The sequence below is a fragment of the Carcharhinus amblyrhynchos genome, chromosome 1 (assembly GCF_965287045.1).
Source record: "Carcharhinus amblyrhynchos chromosome 1, sCarAmb.v2.hapA, whole genome shotgun sequence".
Lineage (NCBI taxonomy): Eukaryota > Metazoa > Chordata > Chondrichthyes > Carcharhiniformes > Carcharhinidae > Carcharhinus > Carcharhinus amblyrhynchos.
In genome coordinates this window covers 5,386,114-5,411,156 of record NC_137324.1, presented here as the reverse complement: position 1 = coordinate 5,411,156, position 25,043 = coordinate 5,386,114, and the positions used below count along the sequence as shown (strand labels likewise).

The window sequence follows — 25,043 nt, the reverse complement described above, 5'->3', positions numbered from 1 at the left end:
TCACGGGTAGATAGGTTTCTGATAGACAAGGGAATTAAGGGTTATGGGGAGAAAGCGGGAAAGTGGAACTGATCCACTTCAGATCAGCCATGATCTTGTTGAATGGTGGGGCAGGCTCGAAGAGCTAGATGGCCTACTCCTGCTCCTATTTCTTATGTTCTTATGTTCAAAGAGGGAATGAACTGAGTTGGTTTATATAAGCAAGAAACGATCCATGCAGCCACGAAAGGTTCTTTTAACTGACAGCTCAAGGGGAGATCAAAGCCTGCATTGTTGATACAATAACCTCACACCCCATTAACCCTGAAGTACTTCCTCCTGTCATCACAGTTGTTCAGTTTGCACCCTTTTTTTAACACTGCAGTTTCTTTTCAAGTTTATGACCATGCTGAGAAACTTTGAAATGCTTTGTTTATGTTCAATTTCATGCTCGAGTAGCTTTAACGAGCCTTCTGATTGATATGTGCAGGCTATTTCACAGCTGGCAGTAGCTTTGATTGTTTGTTTCCATTCATTGTTCATGAAATCTGAAGTGCTTCCTCTTTTCATTGGCAGTTTAAAGAGCCTTTCTCTTTCCTCTCAAGTGCCTCCTCATGTCAGCAGGTCCTAGTTCCCATCACAGTTTTTTAAAACATGCTTGTTCTTTGTTCTGAAGACTTTGCCTGACGTTTTTTGTCAGAATGGATCTTCTTTAACCTCTTTAACACAGGAATTCCTGCACTAGAGGTAGCTTTCAGACAGAGAAGAGGCTAGCATCAGTCTCCCCAGCATCCTGACACAAACACCCTGGACCTGTCATCTTGGCACAGACATTGTGGTACTGAGGCCCTGGCACTGAGACCCTGGCACTGACACCCTGGTACAGACACCCTTGTACAGACACCCTGGCACTGACACCCTGGCACTGACACCCTGGCACTGACACCCTGGCACAGACACCCTGGTACAGACGCCCTGGCACTGACACCCTGGTACTGACACCTTGGTACTGACACCCTGGCACTGACACCCTGGCACTGACACCCTGGCACTGACACCGTGGTACAGAACAAAGAACAACACAGCACGGGAAACAGGCCCTTTGGCCCAACAAGCCCGCGCCGCCATTTCAACAGTGTGAGTTCCCTCTTCCACCCATGACCCATGTCTACGCTTATGACACTCCACATTGGAAACCAGATTGAGGGGAGACTAATTTAGAGACAATTTATTACCTCCAATCAGCCTAAGAGCACATCTTTGAGTTGTGGGAGGAAACCGGAGCACCCGGAGAAAACCCACGCAAGCGCGGAGAGAATGCGCAAACTCCCACAGACACCGGCCCAAATCCATGTATCTGCACAGCAATCAGTGATAGTCACTGAGCTGTTGTGTTGCCCAGCATCTGGTCCAGTTTAAGCACACACAAATGACGTGAAATACTAGACTATTCTCGAAACATCCAAGAGCAGCCCTCAGACAACCCATCACGTGTATGCCCCTTGTTGGACAACAAGGTGGACCAAATCACCTGTGGATTAAAAGAGAAAAACATCGATAACGTGCACATCTTATGCAAACATTCAAGGGAGTCTCCAGAAGCTCAAAAGTAAAACAAGTGAGCCAGAAAATTTATTGGAAGGTCCGTAGGAATCACTTGATTACCAGGGACGTCCCAAGGCTCCTGAACCTTATTTAAAACAATCTCCTATATCCCTCCATCTCCAACCCACTCATGTGCCTATCTAAGTTACTCTTAAACAACTCCAGCGTGCCTGCCTCCACCACCTTGCTTGGCAGAGCATTCCATACCCCCACTACCCTCCGTGTGAAAAATCTCCCTCTAATATCCGTGTTATACCTCGCCCCCCTCACCCTAAGCCCGTGGCCCCTCATAATGTGTGTTTCCAACCTAGGATAAAGCTTACCACTGTTTACTCCATCTATACCCTTCATAATCTTATATACCTCTATTAGATCTCCCCTCAGTATCCGTCTTTCAAGAGAAAACAGCCCCAATTTGCCCAATCTTTCCTCATAACCCAGTCCTTCCATACCAGGCAACATCCTGGTAAACCTCCTCTGCATTCTCTCCAGAGTCTCCACGTCCTTCCGGTAGTAAGGTGACCAGAACTGGACGCAGTACTCCAAATGCAGCCTAACCAACGTTCTATACAACTGCAACATTAGACGCCAGCTCTTGTACTCTATACCCCTTCCTATAAAGGCTAACATACCATAAGCTTTCTTCACAACCTTCTCCACCTGTACTGCCACCTTCAAAGACTTGTGCACTTCCACCCCCAGGTCCCTCTGCGTTTCTGTACTCTTAATAGGTCTATCCTTTATCATATAACTCCCCCCTACATTATTTCTCCCAAAATGCATCACCTCGCACTTATCAGGATTAAATTCCATTTGCCATTTATCTGCCCAATATACCAGCCTATCTATATCCTGTTGTATTGCCAGACACTGCTCCTCACTGCCCGCCAATCCAGCCACCTTAGTGTCATCTGCAAATTTGCTGATCACACCACTTACTCCCTCTTCCAAGTCATTCATGTATATTACAAATAGAAGAGGTCCCAGTACTGAGCCCTGAGGCAGACCACTAGTGACAGACCTCCAGCTAGAAATGGACCCTTCCACTACTACTCTCTGTCTCCTGTTACCTAGCCAGTTCTCAATCCATTTAGCCACCTGTCCTTGTATCCCATGAGCCTTAACCTTTTCTACCAACCTACCATGAGGGACTTTGTCAAATGCCTTAGTGAAATCCATATAGATGACATCAACGGCTCACCCATCGTCAACCATTTTTGTCACCTCCTCGAAAAATTCTACCAGATTCATAAGGCAAGACTTCCCCTTTACAAAGCCATGCTGCGTATCCCGAATTAGATCGCAGCTCTCTAAATGCGCATACATCCTATCTCCAACAACTTGCCTACCACTGATGTCAAACTCACCGGCCTATAATTACCAGGGTTATTCCCTACTACTCTTTTTAAACAGCGGTACCACATTCGCTATCCTCCAGTCCTCTGGGACCTCATCTGTGTCCAAAGAAGAGACAAAGATTTGCGTCAGAGGCCCAGCAATTTCATCTCTCACCTCCCTAAGCAGCCCGGGATAAATGCCATCAGGCTCCGGAGATTTATCAGCTTTAATGCTACCTAAAAGCCCTAACTCTTCCTCCCTCGTAATGGATAATTCCTTCAATTGGTCTACAGATCCCTCCAAGACAGTACTGGACATCAAGCCCCTCTCCTTTGTGAATACCGAAGCAAAGTATTCATTCAGGATCTCCCCCATTCCCTCAGACTCTAAGCACAATTCCCCTCCTCTATCCCTAAGAGGACAGATTTTTTCTCTAACCACCCTTTTCTTCCTGACATAGGAGTAAAATGCCTTTGGATTTTCCTTAATCCTGTCTGCCAAAGCCATTTCATGCCCCCTTTTTGCCCTTCTAACTCCCCGTTTGAGATCCCTCCTACTCTCTCTGTATTCCTCCAATGCTCTCTCCGTTCCCAGTTGCTTAGACCTGACATATGCCTTGTTTCTTCCTGACCAAGTCCTCAATATCCCTAGTAATCCACGGCTCTCTAATCCTACCTTTCCCATCCCTTCTCTTAACCAGCACATGTCTTTCCTGCACCCTTTTCAGCTTTCCATTGAAAGACTCCCACATGCCGAACGTGGACTTGCCCTCAAACAGCCTATCCCAGTCTGTATCCCTAAGATCCTGCCTAATCCGGCTGTAGCTAGCCTTCCCCCAATTTAGCACCCTCCCCTTAGGACAGCACTCATCTTTTTCCATTCGTATCCTAAAGTAGACAGAGTTGTGGTCACTATTAGCCACATGTTCACCTACTGCAACCTCAACCACCTGACTTGGCTCATTGCCCAGAACTAAATCCAGTATAGCCCCCCTCTCTAGTCGGGCTATCTACATACTGCTCCAAGGACCCTTCCAGTACACATCTTACGAATTCCTCCCCGTCCGAACCCCCAGCTCTAGGCACCTTCCAATCCACACCAAGGAGATTAAAATCTCCCACTACAACAACCCTATTCTTTCTGCACCTATCCAAAATGTCTTTACATATGCCTTCTTCCACTGCCTGCGGGCTGGTTGGGTGGTCTATTCCACATCCCCCCCCGCCCAGTATAGTAATTGCTCCCTTCCTATTCCTGAACTCCACCCACAGCGACTCATTTCCTGACTCCTCTAAATTATCCTCCCTCTGCACCGCTGTGATCTGCTCCCTAACTAACAACGTCACTCCTCCACCTCTTTTTGACCCTCTCCTGTCATGCCTAAAACACTTATACCCAGGAATATTTAGCTGCCAGTGCTGCCCTTCCTTTAACCACGTCTCTGTCACTGCCACCACATCTAAATTCCTCGCGAACATTAAGGCCTTAAGCTCATCCATTTTACCTGTCACGCTCCTTGCATTAAAACAGACGCACTCCAGACCTCCAAGCCCACTTGGATCCTCCTTCTCCTGGAGAATTTTCCTCTCATCCAAACTTACCCTGTCACCCAACTCGCTCCCAATCCCAGTGCCTACTGAGCTATCGGTCTCATCCCCACCCCGCCCCTCCATATTAGTTTAAACCCTGCCGAAACACTCCATCTAACCTCCCAGCTAAGACATTTGTGTCCTTCCCATTTAAATGTTCCCCATCCCTCCTGTACAGGTGCCCTTCCCTCACAAAGACTTCCCAATGATCTACAAATGTAAAACCCTCTGCCTTGCACCAATCCCTCAGCCATGCATTCAGCTGTAGGATCTCATTATTCTTAGCCCCGCTACTACTGGGCACTGGCAGCAGCCCAGAGATCGCCACCCTGGAGGCCCTGCACTTCAGCCTGGCTCCCAACTCCCTGAACTGCCTACGTATATCCCCCCTGCTCTTCCTTCCTACGTCTTTCTCTCCTATATGTACAATTACATCAGCCTGGATCCCTTCGCCCTACAAAATTCTCTCTACCCTCTCCGAAACATCCTATACCCCTGCTCCAGGGAGGCAGACTACCATCCTGGAGTCCCACTTGTGCCCACAGAACCGCCTAGCTATTCCTTTAACCCTCCCATCCCCCACCACTATCTCACATCCAGCCCCCTTCCTTCCCTCTGAGGCATTCTGGTCTTCCTCCCTTGCCCTTTCTACCCCAGTTGTTGCCTTACTCTTGATATTTTGGGGGACTACCGCTGGGGTAGCCTTTGGACCATTACCCTCTTCTTCTTTTTCCCCTTCCTAACGGTAACCCACCTGTCACCACCACCACCAACGCACCCCCCCCCGCCCCCAGCTCTGGGGTCTCCACTTGACAGTAGTTCCTATCCATTATTGCCTCATTCTCCCTGACTAAAAATACATCCTCAAGACGCAGCTCTAATTGCCTGACCCGGGCCCTCAGTCTCGCAGCTCCAGACACGATGCAGATGTGGACTTTCGGGAGACGTGTTGTCTCCAGGAACTCCCACATATGACACCTAATGCAGCTGAAGCGTCTCCCCATGGACCCTGCCATTTACCTGACCAGCTTTTGAGTTCTGAACACAGAAATGGAACACAGGAAAGATGGAACCAGTAACTCACCGTGCCTACACCGTGCCTAAGCCCAGTGAGCCAAAGCCCTTACAGCTCTCACTCTGCTCCCAGCTCACTCCGCTGCCCACTCCCGACACTGCCCACTGTCTACTGTGGCCTTCTTTTTATACTCCCACGCTCCCTTCCCGCCTAACTTCCACTACGGTAAGAAAAAACACACAAAAAACTCCGCGAACCGGCAGTAGAGAAAACAAAAACTCAAACATAGAACATAGAACACTACAGCGCAGAACAGGCCCTTCGGCCCACGATGTTGCGCCGACCAGTTAAAAAACAATGACCCTCCAACCTAAACCAATCCCTTTCCATCCATAAACCTATCCACAGATCTCTTAAACGCCCCCAAACTAGGCGCATTTACAACTGCAGCAGGCAGGACATTCCAATCCCTCACCACCCTCTGGGTAAAGAACCTACCCCTGACATCTGTCCTATAACTACCCCCCCTTAATTTAAAGCCAAGCCCCCTCGTGCTAGCTTTCTCCATCCGAGGAAAAAGGCTATCACTATCCACCCTATCTAAACCTCTAATCATCTTATATGTTTCAATAAGATCCCCTCTTAGCCGCCTTCTTTCTAACAAAAACAACCTCAAATCCCTCAGTCTCTCCTCATAGGCCCTCCCCTCCATACCAGGCAATATCCTGGTAAACCTCCTCTGCACCCTCTCCAAAGCCTCCACATCCTTCCTATAATGTGGGGACCAGAACTGCACACAATACTCCAAGTGCGGCCGCACCAGAGTTTTGTACAGTTGCAACATGACGCTGCGGCTCCTAAATTCAATCCCCCTACCAATAAACGCCAAGACACCGTATGCCTTCCTAACAACCCTATCTACTTGATTCCCAACTTTCAGGGATCTATGTACACATACACCTAGATCCCTCTGTTCATCCACACTATTCAGAGTCCTCCCGTTAGCCCTATACTCGACACATCTGTTATTCCTGCCAAAGTGAATTACCTCACACTTCTCCGCATTAAACTCCATCCGCCACTTCTCGGCCCAGCTCTGCAACTTGTCTAAGTCTCCCTGTAAACTATGACACCCTTCCTCACTATCTACCATACCTCCGACTTTGGTGTCATCAGCAAATTTACTAATCCACCCAACTATACCCTCATCCAGATCATTAATAAAAATTACAAACAGCAGTGGCCCCAAAACAGATCCCTGAGGCACACCACTCGTAACTGAACTCCATGACGAATATTTACCATCAACCACCACCCTCTGTCTCCTATCTGCTAGCCAATTCCTGATCCAATTACCTAGATTACCCCCAATCCCATACATCTGCATTTTCTGCAGAAGACGGAAATTAACCACTCACCACAGCCACCAGCACTTTCCAAGTACACTGCTCCGGAGAACAATGAAGTGGATCCTCGGGTGAGTACCTGATTTATACTCCCGCACTCCCTTCCCGACTGCCCCCGCACCTAACTTCCTGGTACCCTGGTACTGACACCCTGGCACTGACACCCTGGCACTGACCCTGGCACTGACACCCTGGTACTGACACCCTGGCACTGACACCCTGGCACTGACCCTGGCACTGACACCCTGGCACTGACCCTGGCACTGACACCCTGGTACTGACACCCTGGCACTGACACCCTGGTACAGACACCCTGGCACTGACACCCTGATACAGACACTATATTGTCAGGGTGGGACTGCCAAAGGGTGGGGCCTAAAGGGGCAGATCCGGATCGGGGGGTGGTGGTGTCTCTCTTGTGGGTAGGGTGGGGTTGAGGATTCTGAATGTGTGGAGTTCGGGTCACCCTAATACCTGTGTAGTACCAGGGTGTCAGGCTGAGCTGTACATATATCGTGGAAGGGGAAGATTCCCCTCAGTATTGAGGGGTGGAGGTTTTCCCTTGGTTTGCTAGGGGTGGATAGGGTGGATAGGGTGGGTGGGGGGGTAACTATATCCATGGGGGTGGGGGGGGGTGGTGTTAGCTATGTCCGTGGGGTGGGGAGGGTAGCTATATCCATGGGGGTGGTGTTAGATATGTCCTTGGGGTAGGGGGGTGTTAGATATGTCCTTGGGGTTAGGGGGGTGTTAGATATGTCCGTGGGGTTGGGGGGGTGTTAGATATGTCCATGGGGTTGGGGGGGTGTTAGATATGTCTGTGGGGTTGGGGGGGGTGTTAGATATGTCCGTGGGGTTGGGGGGGGTGTTAGATATGTCCGTGGGGTTGGGGGGGTGTTAGATATGTCCATGGGGTTGGGGTGGTGTTAGATATGTCCATGGAGTTGGGGTGGTGTTAGATATGTCCATGGAGTTGGGGGGGTGTTAGATATGTCTGTGGGGTAGGGGGGGTGTTAGATATGTCTGTGGGGTTGGGGGGGTGTTAGATATGTCCATGGGGTGGGGGGGTGTTAGATATGTCCATGGGGTGGGGGGGTGTTAGATATGTCTGTGGGGTTGGGGGGTTGTTAGATATGTCTGTGGGGTTGGGGGGGCGGTGTTAGATATGTCCGTGGGGTGGGGGGGGTGATAGATATGTCCGTGGGGTGGGGGGGGTGTTAGATATGTCCGTGGGGTGGTGGGGGGTGGGGTGGGGGGGTGATAGATATGTCCGTGGGGTGGTGGGGGGTGGGGTGGGGGAGTGATAGATATGTCTGCGGGGTTGGGGGGGGTGTTAGATATGTCCATGGGGTGGGGGGGTGATAGATATGTCCGTGGGGTGGTGGGGGGTGGGGGGGGGGAGTGTGGGTGGGGGGGGGTTGTGGGGGAAGGGGGGCTGTCAGTTAATTTGAGATCTGGGTGCCCTTCAGAAATGGTTTCCCCGATCTTTGCGAAAGCAGGCTGGCCACTGAGTTCCCCACTGAGCACATTATTCCCAAATCCCAGCTGGCTGACACAGCCAGCTCCTGCGGGAATCTCCGTGGTTTTCCTGTCAGTGGCATCACTTCATTTTTAATCCAAAGAATCACGGCTTTCATGTTTTGGGGGGGTGGGGTAATGTTTCTGAACATTAATCCCCTGGGGGACAAATGTTTCATACTTGTTGAAGATGAAGTATTATATATTTATATATGTATATATTTATACGTAGACTTGGCTAATATAAAATTTATATACTTATACACGGTGGCACAGTGGGTTAGCACTGCTGCCTCACAGCACCAGGGATCCTGGTTTGATTCCGGCCTTGGGTCACTGCCTGTGTGGAGTCTGCACGTTCTCCCCGTGTCTGTGTGGGTTTCCTCTGGGTGCCCCGGTTTCCTCCCACAGTCCAAAAGATGTTCTGGTTAGGTACGTTGGCCATGCTAGATTCCCCCTCAGTGTACCCGAACAGGCACCAGAGTGTGGTGACGAGAGGATTTTCACAGTAACTTCATTGCAGCGTTAATGTAAACCTACTTGAGACACTAATAAGTAAATCATTTTATTGGTACAATGATTTCAGGGTCAATGTTTTGCAGGTTTAATGTTTCAGCTGGGATTAATATTTCAGGGGTTATAATTCCAGGAGATTGGGACGGAGGAAGGCTGATGGTGAAAGACTTCTTCCCTGACCAAAGAACCTGGAAGTATCGGATGTAATGGCCGGATAACTGGGAGCATGTTACAGACTGAGACAATGTTTCAGCAGGCTGAGAGCTGTCCATCTCTGGAATTCCCTTCTTGTGAGTGCCCTGAAAACACATTGGGTGGAATGTTCCCCAATCACCACCACAGGAATTAGCGGGACAGGACCACACAAAGATCCATTGACCCGCGGCGGAATATTCTAGTCTTAGGGTGAGTTTGATTTTCATTGAGGGTATTGAACACTGAGAGCAACAGATTTCTGGGAAAAAGTGTGGGAAAGAGTTGATGTGGAAGATTCCATGGGTTGATGAAGCAGACTTGAGGGACCATAAGTCATGGCGACAGCTCCATTCCTTCTGTTACTCAGGACTATCGCACCCGTTACACGTGCAGTGCTAAATACAAATACTGTGGCCCTATTAAATATCTAGTATTGAATGTCAGAGTGAACACTCTCCCTTACTGACAGACCTCATACCCAGTCCAGTCCAGTCCAGTTCCAGTCCTCTGAGCAGTCAGGGTCACAGAATCGCAGAATCCTACAGTGCCGAAGAGACGTTTCGGCCCATCGAGTCTGTACTGACACATGAAATGCCCTGACCTGCCTACATAATCGCACTTGCCAGCACTTGGCCCATAGCCCTGAATGTTATGATGTGCCAAGTACTCATCCAGGTACTTTTTAAAGGCTGTGAGGCATCCCGCCTCCACCACCCTCCCAGGCAGCGCATTCCAGACCATCAGCACCCTCTGGGTAAAAAAACCTTTCCTCAAATCACTAAGATTGGTGGCATAGTGGACAGTGAGGAAAGTTATCTCCAATTGCAGCTGGATCTTGATCAATTGGGCCAGTGGGCTGACGAATGGCAGATGGAGTTTAATTGAGGCAAATGTGAGGTGATGCATTTTGATAGATTGAACCAGGGCAGGACTTACTCAGTTAATGATAGGGCGTTGAGGAGAGTTACAGAACAAAGAGATCTAAGGGTACACGTTCATAACTCCATGAAAGTGGAGTCACAGATGAACAGAGTGGTGAAGAAGGCATTCAGCATGCTTGGTTTCATTGGTCAGAACATTGAATACAGGAGTTGGGACGTCTTGTTGAAGTTGTACAAGACCTTGGTAAGGCCACACTTGGAATACTGTGTGCAATTCTGGTCACCTTATTATAGAAAGGATATTATTAAACTAGAAAGGGTACAGAGAAGATTTACTAGGATGCTACCAGGACTTGATGGATTGAGTTATAAACAGAGGCTGGATAGACTGGGACTTTTTTCTCTGGAGCATAGAAAGCTGAGGGGTGATCTTATAGAGGTCTATAAAATAATGAGGGGCACAGATCAGCTCAATAGTCAATATTTTTTCCCAAAGATAGGGGAATCTAAAGGGCATAGGTTTAAGGTGAGAGGAGAGAGATACAAAAGTGTCCAGAGGGGTAATTTTTTCACACAGAGGATGGTGAGTGTCTGGAACAAACTGCCAGAAGTAGTAGTAGAGGTGGGTACGATTTTGTCTTTTAAAAAGCATTTAGATAATTACATGGGTACGATGGGTACAGAGGGATATGGGCCAATGCAGGCAATTGGGATTAGCTTTAAAATAAAGGCAGCATGGACACGTTGGGTTGAGAGGCCTGTTTCCGTGCTGTAAACCTCTATGATTCTATGACTCTAAATCCCCCCGAAACCTCCCAGCCCTCCCAGTCCTCCGAGCAGTGTTCATACCTGTGTGACGGAGACGGTTACACAGCTCCAGGGTGAACAGCACATTCATTAGTTTGGTGTTGTTGTACATTGCATCCAGCGAGTGTCTTGGCAGATTCTCTCCTTTGAAATGCCTGAAGTCGACCTTCCCACGTTTGTGATTCATCGAAGAGACATTGACAATCCGAGCATTTGGAGAGCACTTCATCAGATCTGAAAATTAGAGGTGAGATTGTAGTGGGTTAACACAGCCTGACTCACACTCCCTGCTGTGAGTGCTGCCAGATGTAAACATCATGTGAACTGCCAGGCTAACGGGCACATCCTTGGAGAAGCCATTTCCAGTGGTCGAAGATGATCTGTACGTCCAATCAGTGGAAGCCCATTCTCTTTACAAAGGCTCCTGGCAGGTTCCCTGGGTGAGAGGGAACTCAGTCATCGCTATCCAGCCTCTGGCTTTCTCCACTTGGTTAACCCTATTAATCAATGGAGAAATAAAGAACAAACAAAGAACAACACAGCACGGGAAACAGGCCCTTCGGCCCAACGAGCCCGTGCCGCCATTTTAACTTTGTGAGTTCCCTCTTCCACCCATGACCCATGTCTACGCTTATGACACTCCACATTGGAAACCAGATTGAGGGGAGACTAATTTACGGACAATTTGTTACACCAATCAGCCTAAGAGCACATCTTTGGGATGTGGGAGGAAACCGGAGCACCCGGAGAAAACCCACGCAAGCATGGGGAGAATGCGCAAATTCCCACAGACACTGGCCCAAATCCCTGTATCTGCACAGCAAACAGTGATAGTCACTGAGCTGTCGTGTTGCCCAGCATCTGGTCCAGTTTAAGCGTACACAAACGACGTGAAATACTAGACTATTCTCGAAACATCCAAGAGCAACCCTCGTACAACCCACCGCGTGTATGCCCCTTGTTGGACAACAAGGCGGACCGAATCGCCTGTGGATTAAAAGAGAAAAACATCGATAACATGCACATCTTATGCAAACATTCAAGGGAATCCCCAGAAGCTCAAAAGTAAAACAGAAAATATGTTGGAAGGTCCATTGGAATCAATTGATTCCCAGGGACGTCCCAAGGCTCTTGATCCTTACTTAAAACAGTCTCCTATATCCCTCCATCTCTATTCCGCTCATGTGCCTGTCTAAGTATCCCTTAAACAACTCTAGCGTGCCTGCCTCCACCACCTTGCTTGGCAGAGCATTCCACACCCCCACTACCCTCTGTGTGAAAAATCTCCCTCTAACATCAGAATTATACCTCACCCCCCCCCCCCTCACCCTAAGCCCGTGGCCCCTCGTAATATTTGTTTCCCATCTAGGAAAAAGCTTACCACTGTTTACTCTATCTATACCCTTCATAATCTAATACACCTCTATTAGATCTCCCCTCAGTCTCCGTCTTTCTAAGGAAAACAGCCCCAATTTACCCAATGTGAGGACATGTCTGAAGAAAGCATCACTAATGGGTTTAATGCAACCATGGCCATCTGATTAAGAAACACGCCACACATCCCCCCCACTGGGACAAGCTTCTACAGCAGGGGTTGCCTTCAATGGCATCGGGTGTCGCCACAGAGTTAGAGGCGATTCCCAGCCCAGCCATAGAGTCATAGAGGTTTACAGCATGGAAACAGGCCCTTCGATCCTTTCTTTACCACTAAGATTCCCAATTGCCTCCGTTTGCCCCTTGTCCCCCTATATCCATCTTATACCCAGCTAACTATCTAAATGCTTTTCAAAAGACAAAATTGTACCCACCTCTACTACTACCTCTGGCAGCTTGTTCCAGACACTCTTCTGAGTGAAAAAAATTGCCCCTATGGACTCTTTTCCCCTCTCATCTTAAACCTCTGCCCTCTAGTTTTAGACTCCCCTACCTTTGGGAAAAGATATTGACTACCTAGGTGATCTGTGCCCCTCATTATTTTATAGACCTCTATAAGATCACCCCTCAGCCTCCTACGCTCCAGAGAAAAAAGTCCCAGTCTATCCAGCCTCTCCTATAACTCAATCCATCAAGTCCTGGTAGCAACCTAGTAAATCTTTTCTGTACTCTTTCTAGTTTAATAATATCCTTCCTGTAATAGGGTGACCAGAACTGTACACAGTATTCCAAGTGTGGCCTTACCAATGTCTTGTACAACTCCAACAAGACGTCCCAACTCTTACAGATGAAACCAAGTATGCTGAATGCCTTTTTCACCACTCTGTCCACCTGTGACTCCACTTTCAAGGAGCTTTGAACATGTACCCCTAGATCTCTTTGTTCTGTAACTCTCCCCAGTGCCCTGTCATTAACTGAGTAAGTCCTGCCCTGGTTCAGTCTACCAAAATGCATCACCTCGCATTTATCTAAATTAAATTCCATCTGCTATTCGTCAGCCCACTGGCCCAATTGATCAAAGTCCCCTTGCAATCACAGAACATAGAACATAGAAAAACTACAGCACAAACAGGCCATTCGGCCCACAAGTTGCGCCAATCTTATCTCTACCTACTAGGTTTACCTATAACCCTCGGTCTTATTCAATGCCATATACTCATCCAGAAATCTCTTAAAAGACCCTAACGATTTCGCCTCCACCACCACCGATGGCAGCCGATTCCATTCACTCACCACCCTCTGAGTGAAAAATTTACCCCAACATCTCCTGTGTACCTGCCCCCCAGCACCTTAAACCTGTGTCCTCTCATAGCGACCATTTCAGCCATGGGAAAAAGGCTCTGAGATTCCACCCTATCTATACCTCTCAACATTTTATAAACCTCTATCAGGTCACCTGTCATCCTTCGTCTCTCCAAGGAGAAGAGACCTAGCTCCCTCAACCTATCCTCATAAGGCATGCCTCCCAATCCAGGCAACATCCTTGTAAATCTCCTCTGCACCCTTTCAATAGCTTCCACATCTTTCTTGTAATGAGGCGACCAGAACTGTGCACAATACTCCAAGTGGGGTCTGACTAGGGTCTTATAAAGCTGCAGCATTAATCGGAGATAATAAGAACATAAGAAATAGGAGCAGGAGTAGGCCATCTAGCCCCTCGAGCCTGCCCCGCCATTCAATAAGATCATGGCTGATCTGTCGTGGCTCAGTTCCACATTCCCGCCCTCTCCCCATAACCCTTAATCCCCTTGCCTATCAAAAACCTATCAACCCGCGTTTTAAAAATATTTAGCGAGGCAGCCTCCACCACTTCAACAGGCAGAGAATTCCAGAGATTCACCACCTTTTGAGCGAAGAAGTTCCTCCTCAACTCCGTTCTAAACCGCCCCCGCTTTATCTTGAGGCTGTGCCCTCTAGTCCTACTGTCCTTTCTGAGCGGGAAGAGCCTCTCCACCTCTATCCTATCAATCCCATTCATCATCTTATATGTCTCAATGAGATCTCCCCTCATTCTTCTAAACTCTAACGAGCACAAGCCTAGTTTAGAACATAAGAACATAAGAAATAGGAGCAGGAGTAGGCCATCTGGCCCTTCGAGCCTGCCCCGCCATTCAATAAGATCATGGCTGATCTGTCGTGGCTCAGTTCCACTTTCCCGCCCTCTCCCCATAACCCTTAATCCCCTCTCTTATCAAAAACCCATCAACCCGCTTCTTAAAAATATTTAGCGAGGCAGCCTCCACCACTTCAACGGGCAGAGAATTCCAGAGATTCACCACCCTTTGAGTGAAGAAGTTCCTCCTCAACTCCGTTCTGAACCGCCCCCCCTTTATCTTGAGGCTGTGCCCCCTAGTCCTACTGTCTTTTTTGAGCGGGAAGAGTCTCTCCACCTCTATCCTATCCATCCCATTCATCATCTTATACGTCTCAATGAGATCTCCCCTCATTCTTCTAAACTCTAACGAGTACAAGCCTAGTTTATTCAGCCTCTCCTCATAGCTCAACCCCCTCAACTCCGGTATCAGCCTAGTAAACCTCCTCTGCACTCCCTCCAAGGCCAAAATATCCTTGCGCAGGTGCGGCGCCCAAAACTGCACACAGTACTCCAGCTGCGGCCTCACCAGTGCCCTATACAGCTGCAGCAAGACCTCCCTACTTTTATATTCAATCCCCCTCGCTATGAAGGCCAGCATCCCATTCGCCTTCCTGACCACCTGCTGCACCTGCAGGCTGGGTTTTTGCGACTCATGCACAAGGACCCCGAAGTCCCTCTGCACCGTCGCCTGCTGCAGTTTTTCGCCACGTAAGTAATAGTCCTTCCTACCATTCTTCCTACCAAAGTGGACCACCTCACACTTGCCAACATTAAATTCCATTTGCCATTTCCTGGCCCATTCGCCCAGCCTATCTAGATCCTTCTGCAGACTCTCCACACCCTCCGCACAATTTGCCTTTCCCCCAATCTTGGTGTCATCAGCAAATTTCGACACCCTACACTCGGTTCCCTCCTCCAGATCATCTATATAAATGGTAGCCTCTCCTCATAGTTCAACCCCCTCAACTCTGGTATCAGCCTAGTAAACCTCCTCTGCACTCCCTCCAAGGCCAAAATATCCTTGCGTAAGTACGGCGACCAAAACTGCACACAGTACTCCAGCTGCGGCCTCACCAATGCCCTATACAGCCGCAGCAAGACCTCCCTACTTTTATATTCAATCCCCCTCGCGATGAAGGCCAGCATCCCATTCGCCTTCCTGACCACCTGCTGCACCTGCAAGCTGGGTTTTTGCGACTCATGCACAAGGACCCCGAAGTCCCTCTGCACCGTCGCCTGCTGCAGTTTTTCGCCACGTAAGTAATAGTCCTTCCTACCATTCTTCCTACCAAAGTGGACCACCTCACACTTGCCAACATTAAATTCCATTTGCCATTTCCTGGCCCATTCGCCCAGCCTATCTAGATCCTTCTGCAGACTCTCCACACCCTCCGCACAATTTGCCTTTCCCCCAATCTTGGTGTCATCAGCAAATTTCGACACCCTACACTCGGTTCCCTCCTCCAGATCATCTATATAAATGGTAGCCTCTCCTCATAGTTCAACCCCCTCAACTCTGGTATCAGCCTAGTAAACCTCCTCTGCACTCCCTCCAAGGCCAAAATATCCTTGCGTAAGTACGGCGACCAAAACTGCACACAGTACTCCAGCTGCGGCCTCACCAATGCCCTATACAGCCGCAGCAAGACCTCCCTACTTTTATATTCAATCCCCCTCGCGATGAAGGCCAGCATCCCATTCGCCTTCCTGACCACCTGCTGCACCTGCAAGCTGGGTTTTTGCGACTCATGCACAAGGACCCCAAGGTCCCTCTGCACCGTCGCCTGCTGCAGTTTTTTAACCTTCTTCACTCACCACTCTGCCACCAATCTTAATGTCATCTGCAAACTTACTAATCATGTCTCCTATATTCTCATCCAAATCATTAATATAAATGAGAAATAATAGTGGACTCAGCACTGATCCCTGAGGCACATCAATCCCTGAGGCCATTTGACATAATGCTGTCACTGGCCTGCAGCCCTGAACCCCTGACATGTGGAAGTAGTTGGAGTGGTGCCTGCAGACTCTATCTGCTGGGTAATGTGTCTTACATGGAAACTCGAAGCAGGATTCGGCATTTCGAGCCTGCTCCGTCATTCATTTTGATCATAGGTGATCATCAAATTCAATAATCTGATCCCCCCACCTTCCTCCTATATCCCTTGATCCTTTTAGCCCCAAGAGTTTTATCTAATTATTCTTTAAAATCAGACAACGTTTTAGCCTCAACTACTTTCTCTGGTAATGAATTCCACACATTCACCACCCTCTGGGTGAAGAAATTTTTCCTCACCTAAGTTCTAAAAGTTATCCTCAAACTATGACCCTAGTTCTGGACTCCTCCATTATTGGAGACATTCTTTCTGAATCTACCCTGTCTAATCCTGTTTGAATTTTATAAGTTTCTATGAGATTCCCTCTCACTCTTCTGAGACGTACAGGGATCTGCACCTTGTAAATAAGGATGCTGTAATCCTCTGACAAACCTTCCAGGGAGGAGGAGGGCCTAAAAATCACCTCAGCAAATTTGAAATGCTGCAGAAATCAAAAGAAAATCTGGTACAACCCTGCGCTGACACAGCCACAAACCCACTGCGAGTGGAAGTGTTTGTGTTCTGTGACTTTTTATTTTGGTCTTTGATGAAGAATCAGTTAGAACTTGTTGGCCAATCACACGTCATCCCTGTGTGATGAGTACAAAATCACTCAGTCAACACGATTTTAATTGGCCTTTCAATTGTTAGTGGACAGAGATTCCACTCAACACGATATTGCACAAGGCGATGGCCTAGTAGTATTATTGCAAATTTACCAATCCAGAAACTCAGCTAATATTCTGGGGACTGGGTTCGAATCCCGCCAGAGCAGATGGTGGAATTTTAAGAATCTAATGATGACCATGAAACCATTGTCGGAAAAACCCATCTGGTTCACTGGTGTCCTTTAGGGAAGGAAATCTGCTGTCCTTACCCGGGTCTGGCCTACATGTGACACTGGGGCCATACCATGTGATTGACTCTCAACTGTTCTCAGGCAACTAGGAATGGGCAATAAATGCTGGCCAGCCAGTGACGCTCACGCCCCACGGATGAATAAAAGAGAATGTCAGGGTCCACACCCCACATTATTCTACATTCAGTCAGGATGAGCAGAGTTGACCTCCAGATGTCAGCTATAGACTATATAGCCCACAGTCAGGCCATTCGGCCCATCTTGTGTTTATAAGAACATAAGAACATAAGAAATAGGAGCAGGAGTAGGCCATCTGGCCCTTCGAGCCTGCCCCGCCATTCAATAAGATCATGGCTGATCTGTCGTGGCTCAGTTCCACTTTCCCGCCCTCTCCCCTCTCCTTAATCCCCTCTCTTATCAAAAACCCATCAACCCGCTTCTTGAAAATATTTAGCGAGGCAGCCTCCACCACTTCAACGGGCAGAGAATTCCAGAGATTCACCACCCTTTGAGTGAAGAAGTTCCTCCTCAACTCTGTTCTAAAACGCCCCCCCTTTATCTTGAGGCTGTGCCCCCTAGTCCTACTGTCTTTTTTGAGCGGGAAGAGTCTCTCCGCCTCTATCCTGTCCATCCCATTCATCATCTTATACGTCTCAATGAGATCTCCCCTCATTCTTCTAAACTCTAACGAGTACAAGCCTAGTTTATTCAGCCTCTCATCATAGTTCAATCCCCTCAACTCTGGTATCAGCCTAGTAAACCTCCTCTGCACTCCCTCCAAGGCCAAAATATCCTTGCGCAGGTGCGGCGCCCAAAACTGCACACAGTACTCCAGCTGCGGCCTCAGCAATGCCCTATACAGCTGCAGCAAGACCTCCCTACTTTTATATTCAATCCCCCTCGCTATGAAGGCCAGCATCCCATTCGCCTTCCTGACCACCTGCTGCACCTGCAGGCTGGGTTTTTGCGACTCATGCACAAGGACCCCGAGGTCCCTCTGCACCGTCGCCTGCTGCAGTTTTTCTCTTTCCACTGTAATTAAAGCTCAACAATCAAACATGTGCCTCTGTTCCTTTCTCCTTTGTGTACTTACTTTGCTTCCCCTGAACAATTTCTCTGCTATTCGACTACCTGTGTGAGCAAGTTCCTCGATCTCTCCACTCACTGGCTAAAGAGTGCTTCCTCTGTCCCATCAAACTCTCATTCTCTTAAAGATCCCTCGTGGTGAGTTCCAGTCTGTCGAGCCTCGCCCTGGTGAATCTAACTCTCAGTTCTGTTAACATCTTTGCAAATCCAATGGCTCAAATCCCTTTTATCATTTGGAAAATATTAAAAGGTAATAAGTGGGAGAGAGAACCATTGAACCTCTTGAAGCTGCTCTACCATTTCATACAATCATAGCTGATTCTCGATATCAAATCCACTTTCTACCTGATCCCCAGGCACCCATCACTCCCTGCGTGAAAAACCTCCCCCCATACATCTCCCTTAAACTTTCCTCCTCTCACCTTGAACCTGTTCCCCCTTGGGAGAAAACCTCTGACTATCCACCCTGTCGCTATCTCTCATCATTTTGTAAACCTCTATCAAGTCTCCCCTCAGCCTCCATCTCTCCAGTAAAAACAATCCTAGTTTCCTCAACCTCTCCTCACAGCCAACACCTTCTCATTGGGGGGTCATCAGCCCCAGTGAAGGAGGAATCCTGACTCCAGTGAGGGGTCAACAAATCCAGGGAAAGTCCCTTCAAGATTTTCTATGTTTGAATAAGATCGGCTCTCATTCTTCTAAACACCAATGGACACAGGTCCAGCCTCTCCAACCCGTCGTCAGAAGATAAACCTCCCCCCCGCCCCCAATTCCTCCAATACCCCAGAACTCAATTGGCTAAACTATCTCTGAGTGACTCCTTCAGCAAAAATGAACTTGATGCATGTGGTAAGGCCACACTTGGTATTCTGGTCACCCTATTATAGAAAGGATATTATTCAACTAGAAAGAGTGCAGAAAAGATTTACTCAGAGGCTACTGGGACTTGATGGTTTGAGTTATAAGGAGAGGCTGGATAGACTGGGACTTTTTCCTTCGGAGAGTAGGAGGCTGAGGGGTGATCTTATAGAGGCCTATAAAATAATGAGGGGCACAGATCAGCTCGATAGTCAATATCTTTTCCCAGAGGTAGGTGAGTCTCAAACTCGAGGGCACAGGTTTAAGGTGAGAGGGGAGAGATACAAAAGTGTCCACAGGGGCAATTTTTTCACACAGAGTAGTAGAGGCGGGTACAATTTTGTTTTTTAAAAAGCATTTAGACAATTACATGGATAAGATGGGTATAGAGGGATATGGGGGACAAATACAGGCAATTGGGATTAGCTTAAGGGTTTAAAAAAAAGGACAGCATGGACAAGTTGGGCTGAAGGGCCTGTTTCCATGCTGTAAACCTCTATGACTCCATGGTTTGATTTTTCTGCACCTGTTAAACTGTGTGAGTTGCAGAAACGAGTGAAACACTCACCCAGCAGCAGGTTTGTTAGGAGGAATGGGCCCAGGTAGTTTGTGGCAATTGTCAGTTCCAGCCCCTCGGGAGTGGTTGTGAGCTGTAACCCTGAGAGAGAAGAAAGCCAGAAACAATTAATCCAAACCGAGAACAACTCACCATCACACAATCCCTTCAGTTCACTCCCTGGAAACACACTGCACTGAGATTTCATTGCTGTTTCCAGCCTGAGATCCGACTGGGAACAGGGTGGGAGTGAGTCCCGGAGAGCAGGATCAGTCTGGGAACACAATTCCAGAGAGCAGGATCAGTCTGGGAACACAATTCCAGACAGCAGGATCAGCCTAGAAACAGAATTCCAGAGAGCAGGATCAGACTGGGAACAGAATTCCAGAGAGCAGGATCGGACTGGGAACAGAATTCCAGAGAGCAGGATCGGACTGGGAACAGAATTCCAGAGAGCAGGATTAGACTGGGAACAGAATTCCAGAGAGCAGGATTAGACTGGGAACAGAATTCCAGAGAGCAGGATCAGACTGGGAACACAGACAAGTCTTCACATTGCCTCAGGGATCAGTGTTGGGATCGCAATTGTTTATGATTTAGATGATTTGGAGTTGGGGACAAAGTGTAGTGTGTCAAAATTCGCAGATGACACTAAGATGAGTGGCAGAGCAAAGTGTGCAGAGGACACTGAAAGTCTGCAAAGAGATGTAGATATTCTGAGTGGGTGAGGGTCTGGCAGATGGAGTACAATGTTGGTAGATGTGAGGTCATCCATTTTGGTTGGAACAACAGCAAAATGGACTATTATTTAAATAGTAAAAATTGCAGCATGCTGCTGTGCAGAGGGACCTGGGTGTCCTTGTGCAGGAATCTCAAGGAGTTGGTTTGCAGGTACAGCGGGTAATTAAGAAGGCAAATGGAATTTTGTCCTTCATTGCTAGAGGGATGAAGTTTAAGAACAGTGAGGTTATGTTGCAGCTGTATAAGGTGCTGCTAAGGCCACAGTTTTGGTCTCCTTACTTGAGAAAGGATATACTGGCACTGGAGGGGGTGCAGAGGAGATTCACTAGGATGATTCCGGAGTTGAGAGGGTTGGCTTACGAGGAGAGACTGAGTAGACTGGGGCTATTCACATTGGAATTCAGAAGAATGAGGGGAGATCTTATAGAAACAGATAAGATTATGAAGGGAAGAGATAAGATAGAAGCAGGAACATTGTTTCCACTGGGGGTTGAAACTAGAACTAGGGGGCATAGCCTCAAAATAAAGGGAGCAGATTTAGGACTGAGTTGAGGAGAAACTTCTTCACACAAAGGGTTGTGAATCTGTGGAATTCCCTGCCCAGTGAAGCAGTTGAGGCTCCCTCACTGAATGTTTTTAAGGCAAGGACAGATAAATTCCTGAATAAAGGAATTAAGGGTTATGGTGAGCGGGTGGGTAAGGGGAGCTGAGTCCACAAAAAGATCAGCCATGATCTTATTGAGTGGTGGGGCAGGCTCGAGGGGCCCGTTGGCCTACTCCTGCTCCTGGTTCTTATGTTCTTATGTTTACCTGAGGCGCCTGCATTATTTACAAGAATATCCAGTCGTTTCTCCTCCTTCTTAATCTGCTCGCTGAACCTCCGAACCGACTCCATGGAGCTGGTGTTCACAATGCGGAGGTGAACATTATTGTTCCCTGTCCTGCGGCGGATCTCTTGCTCTGCTCTCCCTCCTCGTTCCAAACTCTGGCAAGCCAGGATCACACGGGCATTTCTCTGGGCAAAGTCCTGAGCAATGTACCTCCCAATACCTGGGCACCGAGAGAATAAAAAGGTTCATGCCAACAGAACAATGATTGTTTTTGCTACGATTTTCCTTCAGGGCATTGGATCAACATTTGAACAACAGTAGGCTACCGGGAGTGGGATGAACTGGATTGTACTGTAAAAGAGCTAGCACTGAATGGATGGGCCACATGGCCTCTTTCTGTGCTTCATGAGTTGATGATTCTTGGCGGGGAGAATCTTTTGGACATTCCGTCTCCCCACATTCTCTAACAATATCCTGGGTAAACATACAATGGTAAACTACCTCCTCTCGACCCCTGGCCGCACTCTTCAACATGTTTAATCACAAGTTTCTGTTTTAAACAATTCCATTGCTATTCAGCTGGGTGAGTCTTCGCTCTCCTGCTTTCATCCTTACCTGTCACACTGCAGCTAGGGGATACTGTGTTAGACAGACTTTCCCAATCTCCAGCAACTGTACAGGGCACTGGTGAGGCTGCAGCTGGAGTACTGTGTGCAGTTTTGGTCGCCACACTTGCGCAAGGATATATTGGCCTTGGAGGGAGTGCAGAGGAGGTTCACTAGGCTGATACTGGAGATGAGGGGGTTGGACTATAAAGAGAGACTAAATAGACTGGGTCTGTACTCGTTGGAGTTTAGAAGGCTGAGGGGGGATCTTATAGAGACGTATAAGATAACGAAGGGGATGGATAGGGTAGAGGTAGAGAGATTCTTCCCATTCAGAAAGGATAGCAGGACTAGAGGGCACAGCCTCAAGATAAGGGGGTGGGCAGTTTAGAACGGAGTTGAGGAGGAACTTCTTCACTCAAAGGGTGGTGAATCTCTGGAATTCTCTGCCCATTGAACTGGTGGAGGCTACCTCGCTGAATATATTTAAGTCACGGGTAGATAGGTTTCTGATAGACAAGGGGATTAAGGGTTATGGGGAGAGGGCGGGAAAGTGGAACTGAGCTACTACAGATCAGCCATGATCTTATTGAATGGCGGGGCAGGCTCGAAGGGCTAGATGGCCTACTCCTACTCCTATTTCTTATGTTCTCTCCGACACACCCTGTCCACCTCTCCCCCCACCCACCCTCATCCCCAATTAGACTCTACAGGCGTGTGAAGAGAAAGAGAGAAAAAAAGTGCTGCCAGAACCAGCGATGGAGCTTTGGTTTAACGCTGCATCGGAGCTCCTCCTCCAGCGCAGCAGTCCCTCTGCACTCCACGGAAAGTCAGCCTGGATTTATCGGGCTGAGATCCTGGAGTTGGGATTGAACTAAGAGCTCAGAATCAGGAAGGGACAGCATTACTGACTGAGCAAGGATGAGATAAGCTCTTACCCGTGTTAGCTCCAGTGACAATGGCTGTCTTGCCAGTGAGATCCACCGGACAGTCCCTCGGTCTCCACTGTGCTCTGCTTTGCAACCTGACAATGAGAAACAAGACAACTGAGACTGTGAACCAAACAGGGTGAGAGGCCAGGGAGAAAAGTGGGGAGAAGATCAGAAACATGTCCGTCAGAGACAGATCCATGAATGCAGCTGAAAGGGACAGTGCAGAGTCCAAATGATCACACAGTTGGAAATGTTTTCTCAACGTTTAGCTATTAACATGCTACTTGCTACTATTTTTGGTTTCATGGAGTTTGAATAAAGTGAGTTGGCCAGGCAAAGTAGTAAGGTCATGAAATTGCAAATTATTCAGAGCCTCCTCTGAAAGCTATTCTGATTGGTGGTTGGTGACTAGTGGAGTGCCGCAGGGATCGGTGCTGGGGCCTCAACTATTTACCATTTACATAGATGATCTGGAAGAGGGGGTTGAGTGTAGGGTATGGAAATTTGCTGATGACACAAAGATAAGTGGAAAAGCAAATTGTGCGGACGGTGTGGAAAATCTGCAGAGAGATCTGGATAGGCTGAGCGAGTGGGCAAGGATCTGGCAGATGGAGTACAATATTAGCAAGTGTGAGGTTATCCACTTTGGCAGGAATAATAGTAGGAGGGATTACTATTTCAAGGGCGAATAGCTGCAGCATGCTACGGTGCAAAGGGACCTGGGCGAGCCCCCAATTGTGAGAAACACAGCTCACAGTTAAACAATTTAGTCAAGTCAAGTTCTGAAGGAGCAAGATTTTATTTGACGTTCTTGCAAGACCGGGTGTCTAGCGAAATAGGCACACCTCACATAGATTTGCAGCACATTTTATACCTTTTTTACAAGCATTGTGATGGCTTTGCAATGTGATGTTCTCTCCTAATTGGTGGTCCCTGTCCCATCTATGTGTTGACATTCTCCTATTGGCTCAAGGTGCCCTAAGTTCCTATCACCTCTACTCCCCATCTAACAATGTCTCCTGTTATCACAAGAGTGCATTAGCAAACTCATCCATCTTATCCAATACTGTTACATGTCCAGTTCAGATTGGCAGTAATCAATCCTTTGCCAACTTAATCACTGCTGTCCCGAATATCTCAGTGACCCCTTCCCCCTTTTATGCTTAGTTGTATAAACAACACATCTTGCAGACCATTTGCTTTTTATAACGTGGGCCTCTTACATTCCTGTAGGATGTGGTGTATGCTTCACTGCACATCACATCTCTGATGTTATCTCTACATTACAGGCAGTCTTTTTATTATCCCTAAGTATTGCTGTGTTAGCAGCATCGAACCTTATGTCCTATGTTTGTGACTAAACTCACAGTTGTTTCCATAAAGTGGGTTATCAATATGCCTAACTATATCCAATCTATTTAACTTTAAGCTATTTCTCCATGCTCTACAAATATATGTGTTAACAACATCTTTACCTATTGCTCACAATTCCCCCCTTTTCTTTTTAATTTGTTGTTGACACATCCATCCATCCTCACATTTCAAATTCCTGGAGCATTTGCTATTTTATTTACTTCATCATCCAGTTCATTTCCAATTTTCAATAAATTCATTCTCTCTCCATGATCTACCGTAGACATTTTCTTTGTTAGTGTTGTTTCAATAAGCCTTTGGACCAGTCCCCTTACACAGGGGATTATGCAACATCCCACGGTTATCAATATTCCTGCCATTATTATTAAGGAACATAGAACATAGAACATAGAACACTACAGCACAAACAGGCCCTTCGGCCCACAAGTTGCGCCGATCACATCATCACCTACCAACCTACAGACCTATCTATAACCCTCAATCTCATTAAACCCCATATACTCATCCAGGAGTCTTTTAAAAGACCCCAGCGAGTTCGCCTCCACCACCACTGACGGCAGCCGATTCCATTCACTCACCACCCTCTGAGTGAAAAACTTACCCCTAACATCACTTCTGAACCTCCCTGCCCGCACCTTAAATCTGTGTCCTCTCGTAGCGACCATTTCAACCCGGGGAAATAGCCTCTGAGAGTCCACCCTATCTATTCCTCTCAACATTTTGTAAACTTC

At 47.8% G+C, this 25,043-nt stretch overlaps 1 protein-coding gene across 1 annotated transcript in view; it reads right to left on the bottom strand.

Annotated features, from left to right (window-relative positions):
* Positions 1-23,253, bottom strand: part of LOC145348513 (retinol dehydrogenase 11-like) — a 36,507-nt gene extending 13,254 nt beyond the window's left edge. Inside the window, exons 1-4 of the mRNA XM_080196703.1 lie at positions 22,945-23,253; positions 21,382-21,621; positions 19,843-19,932; positions 10,889-11,080 (exon numbers count right to left, since the gene is read on the bottom strand). Coding sequence (XP_080052829.1) covers positions 10,889-11,080; positions 19,843-19,932; positions 21,382-21,621; positions 22,945-23,137 — 715 coding nt within the window. The 5' untranslated portion in view covers positions 23,138-23,253. The remainder of the gene's footprint in view (positions 1-10,888; positions 11,081-19,842; positions 19,933-21,381; positions 21,622-22,944) is intronic.
* Between the last annotated feature and the right edge of the window lie 1,790 nt (positions 23,254-25,043).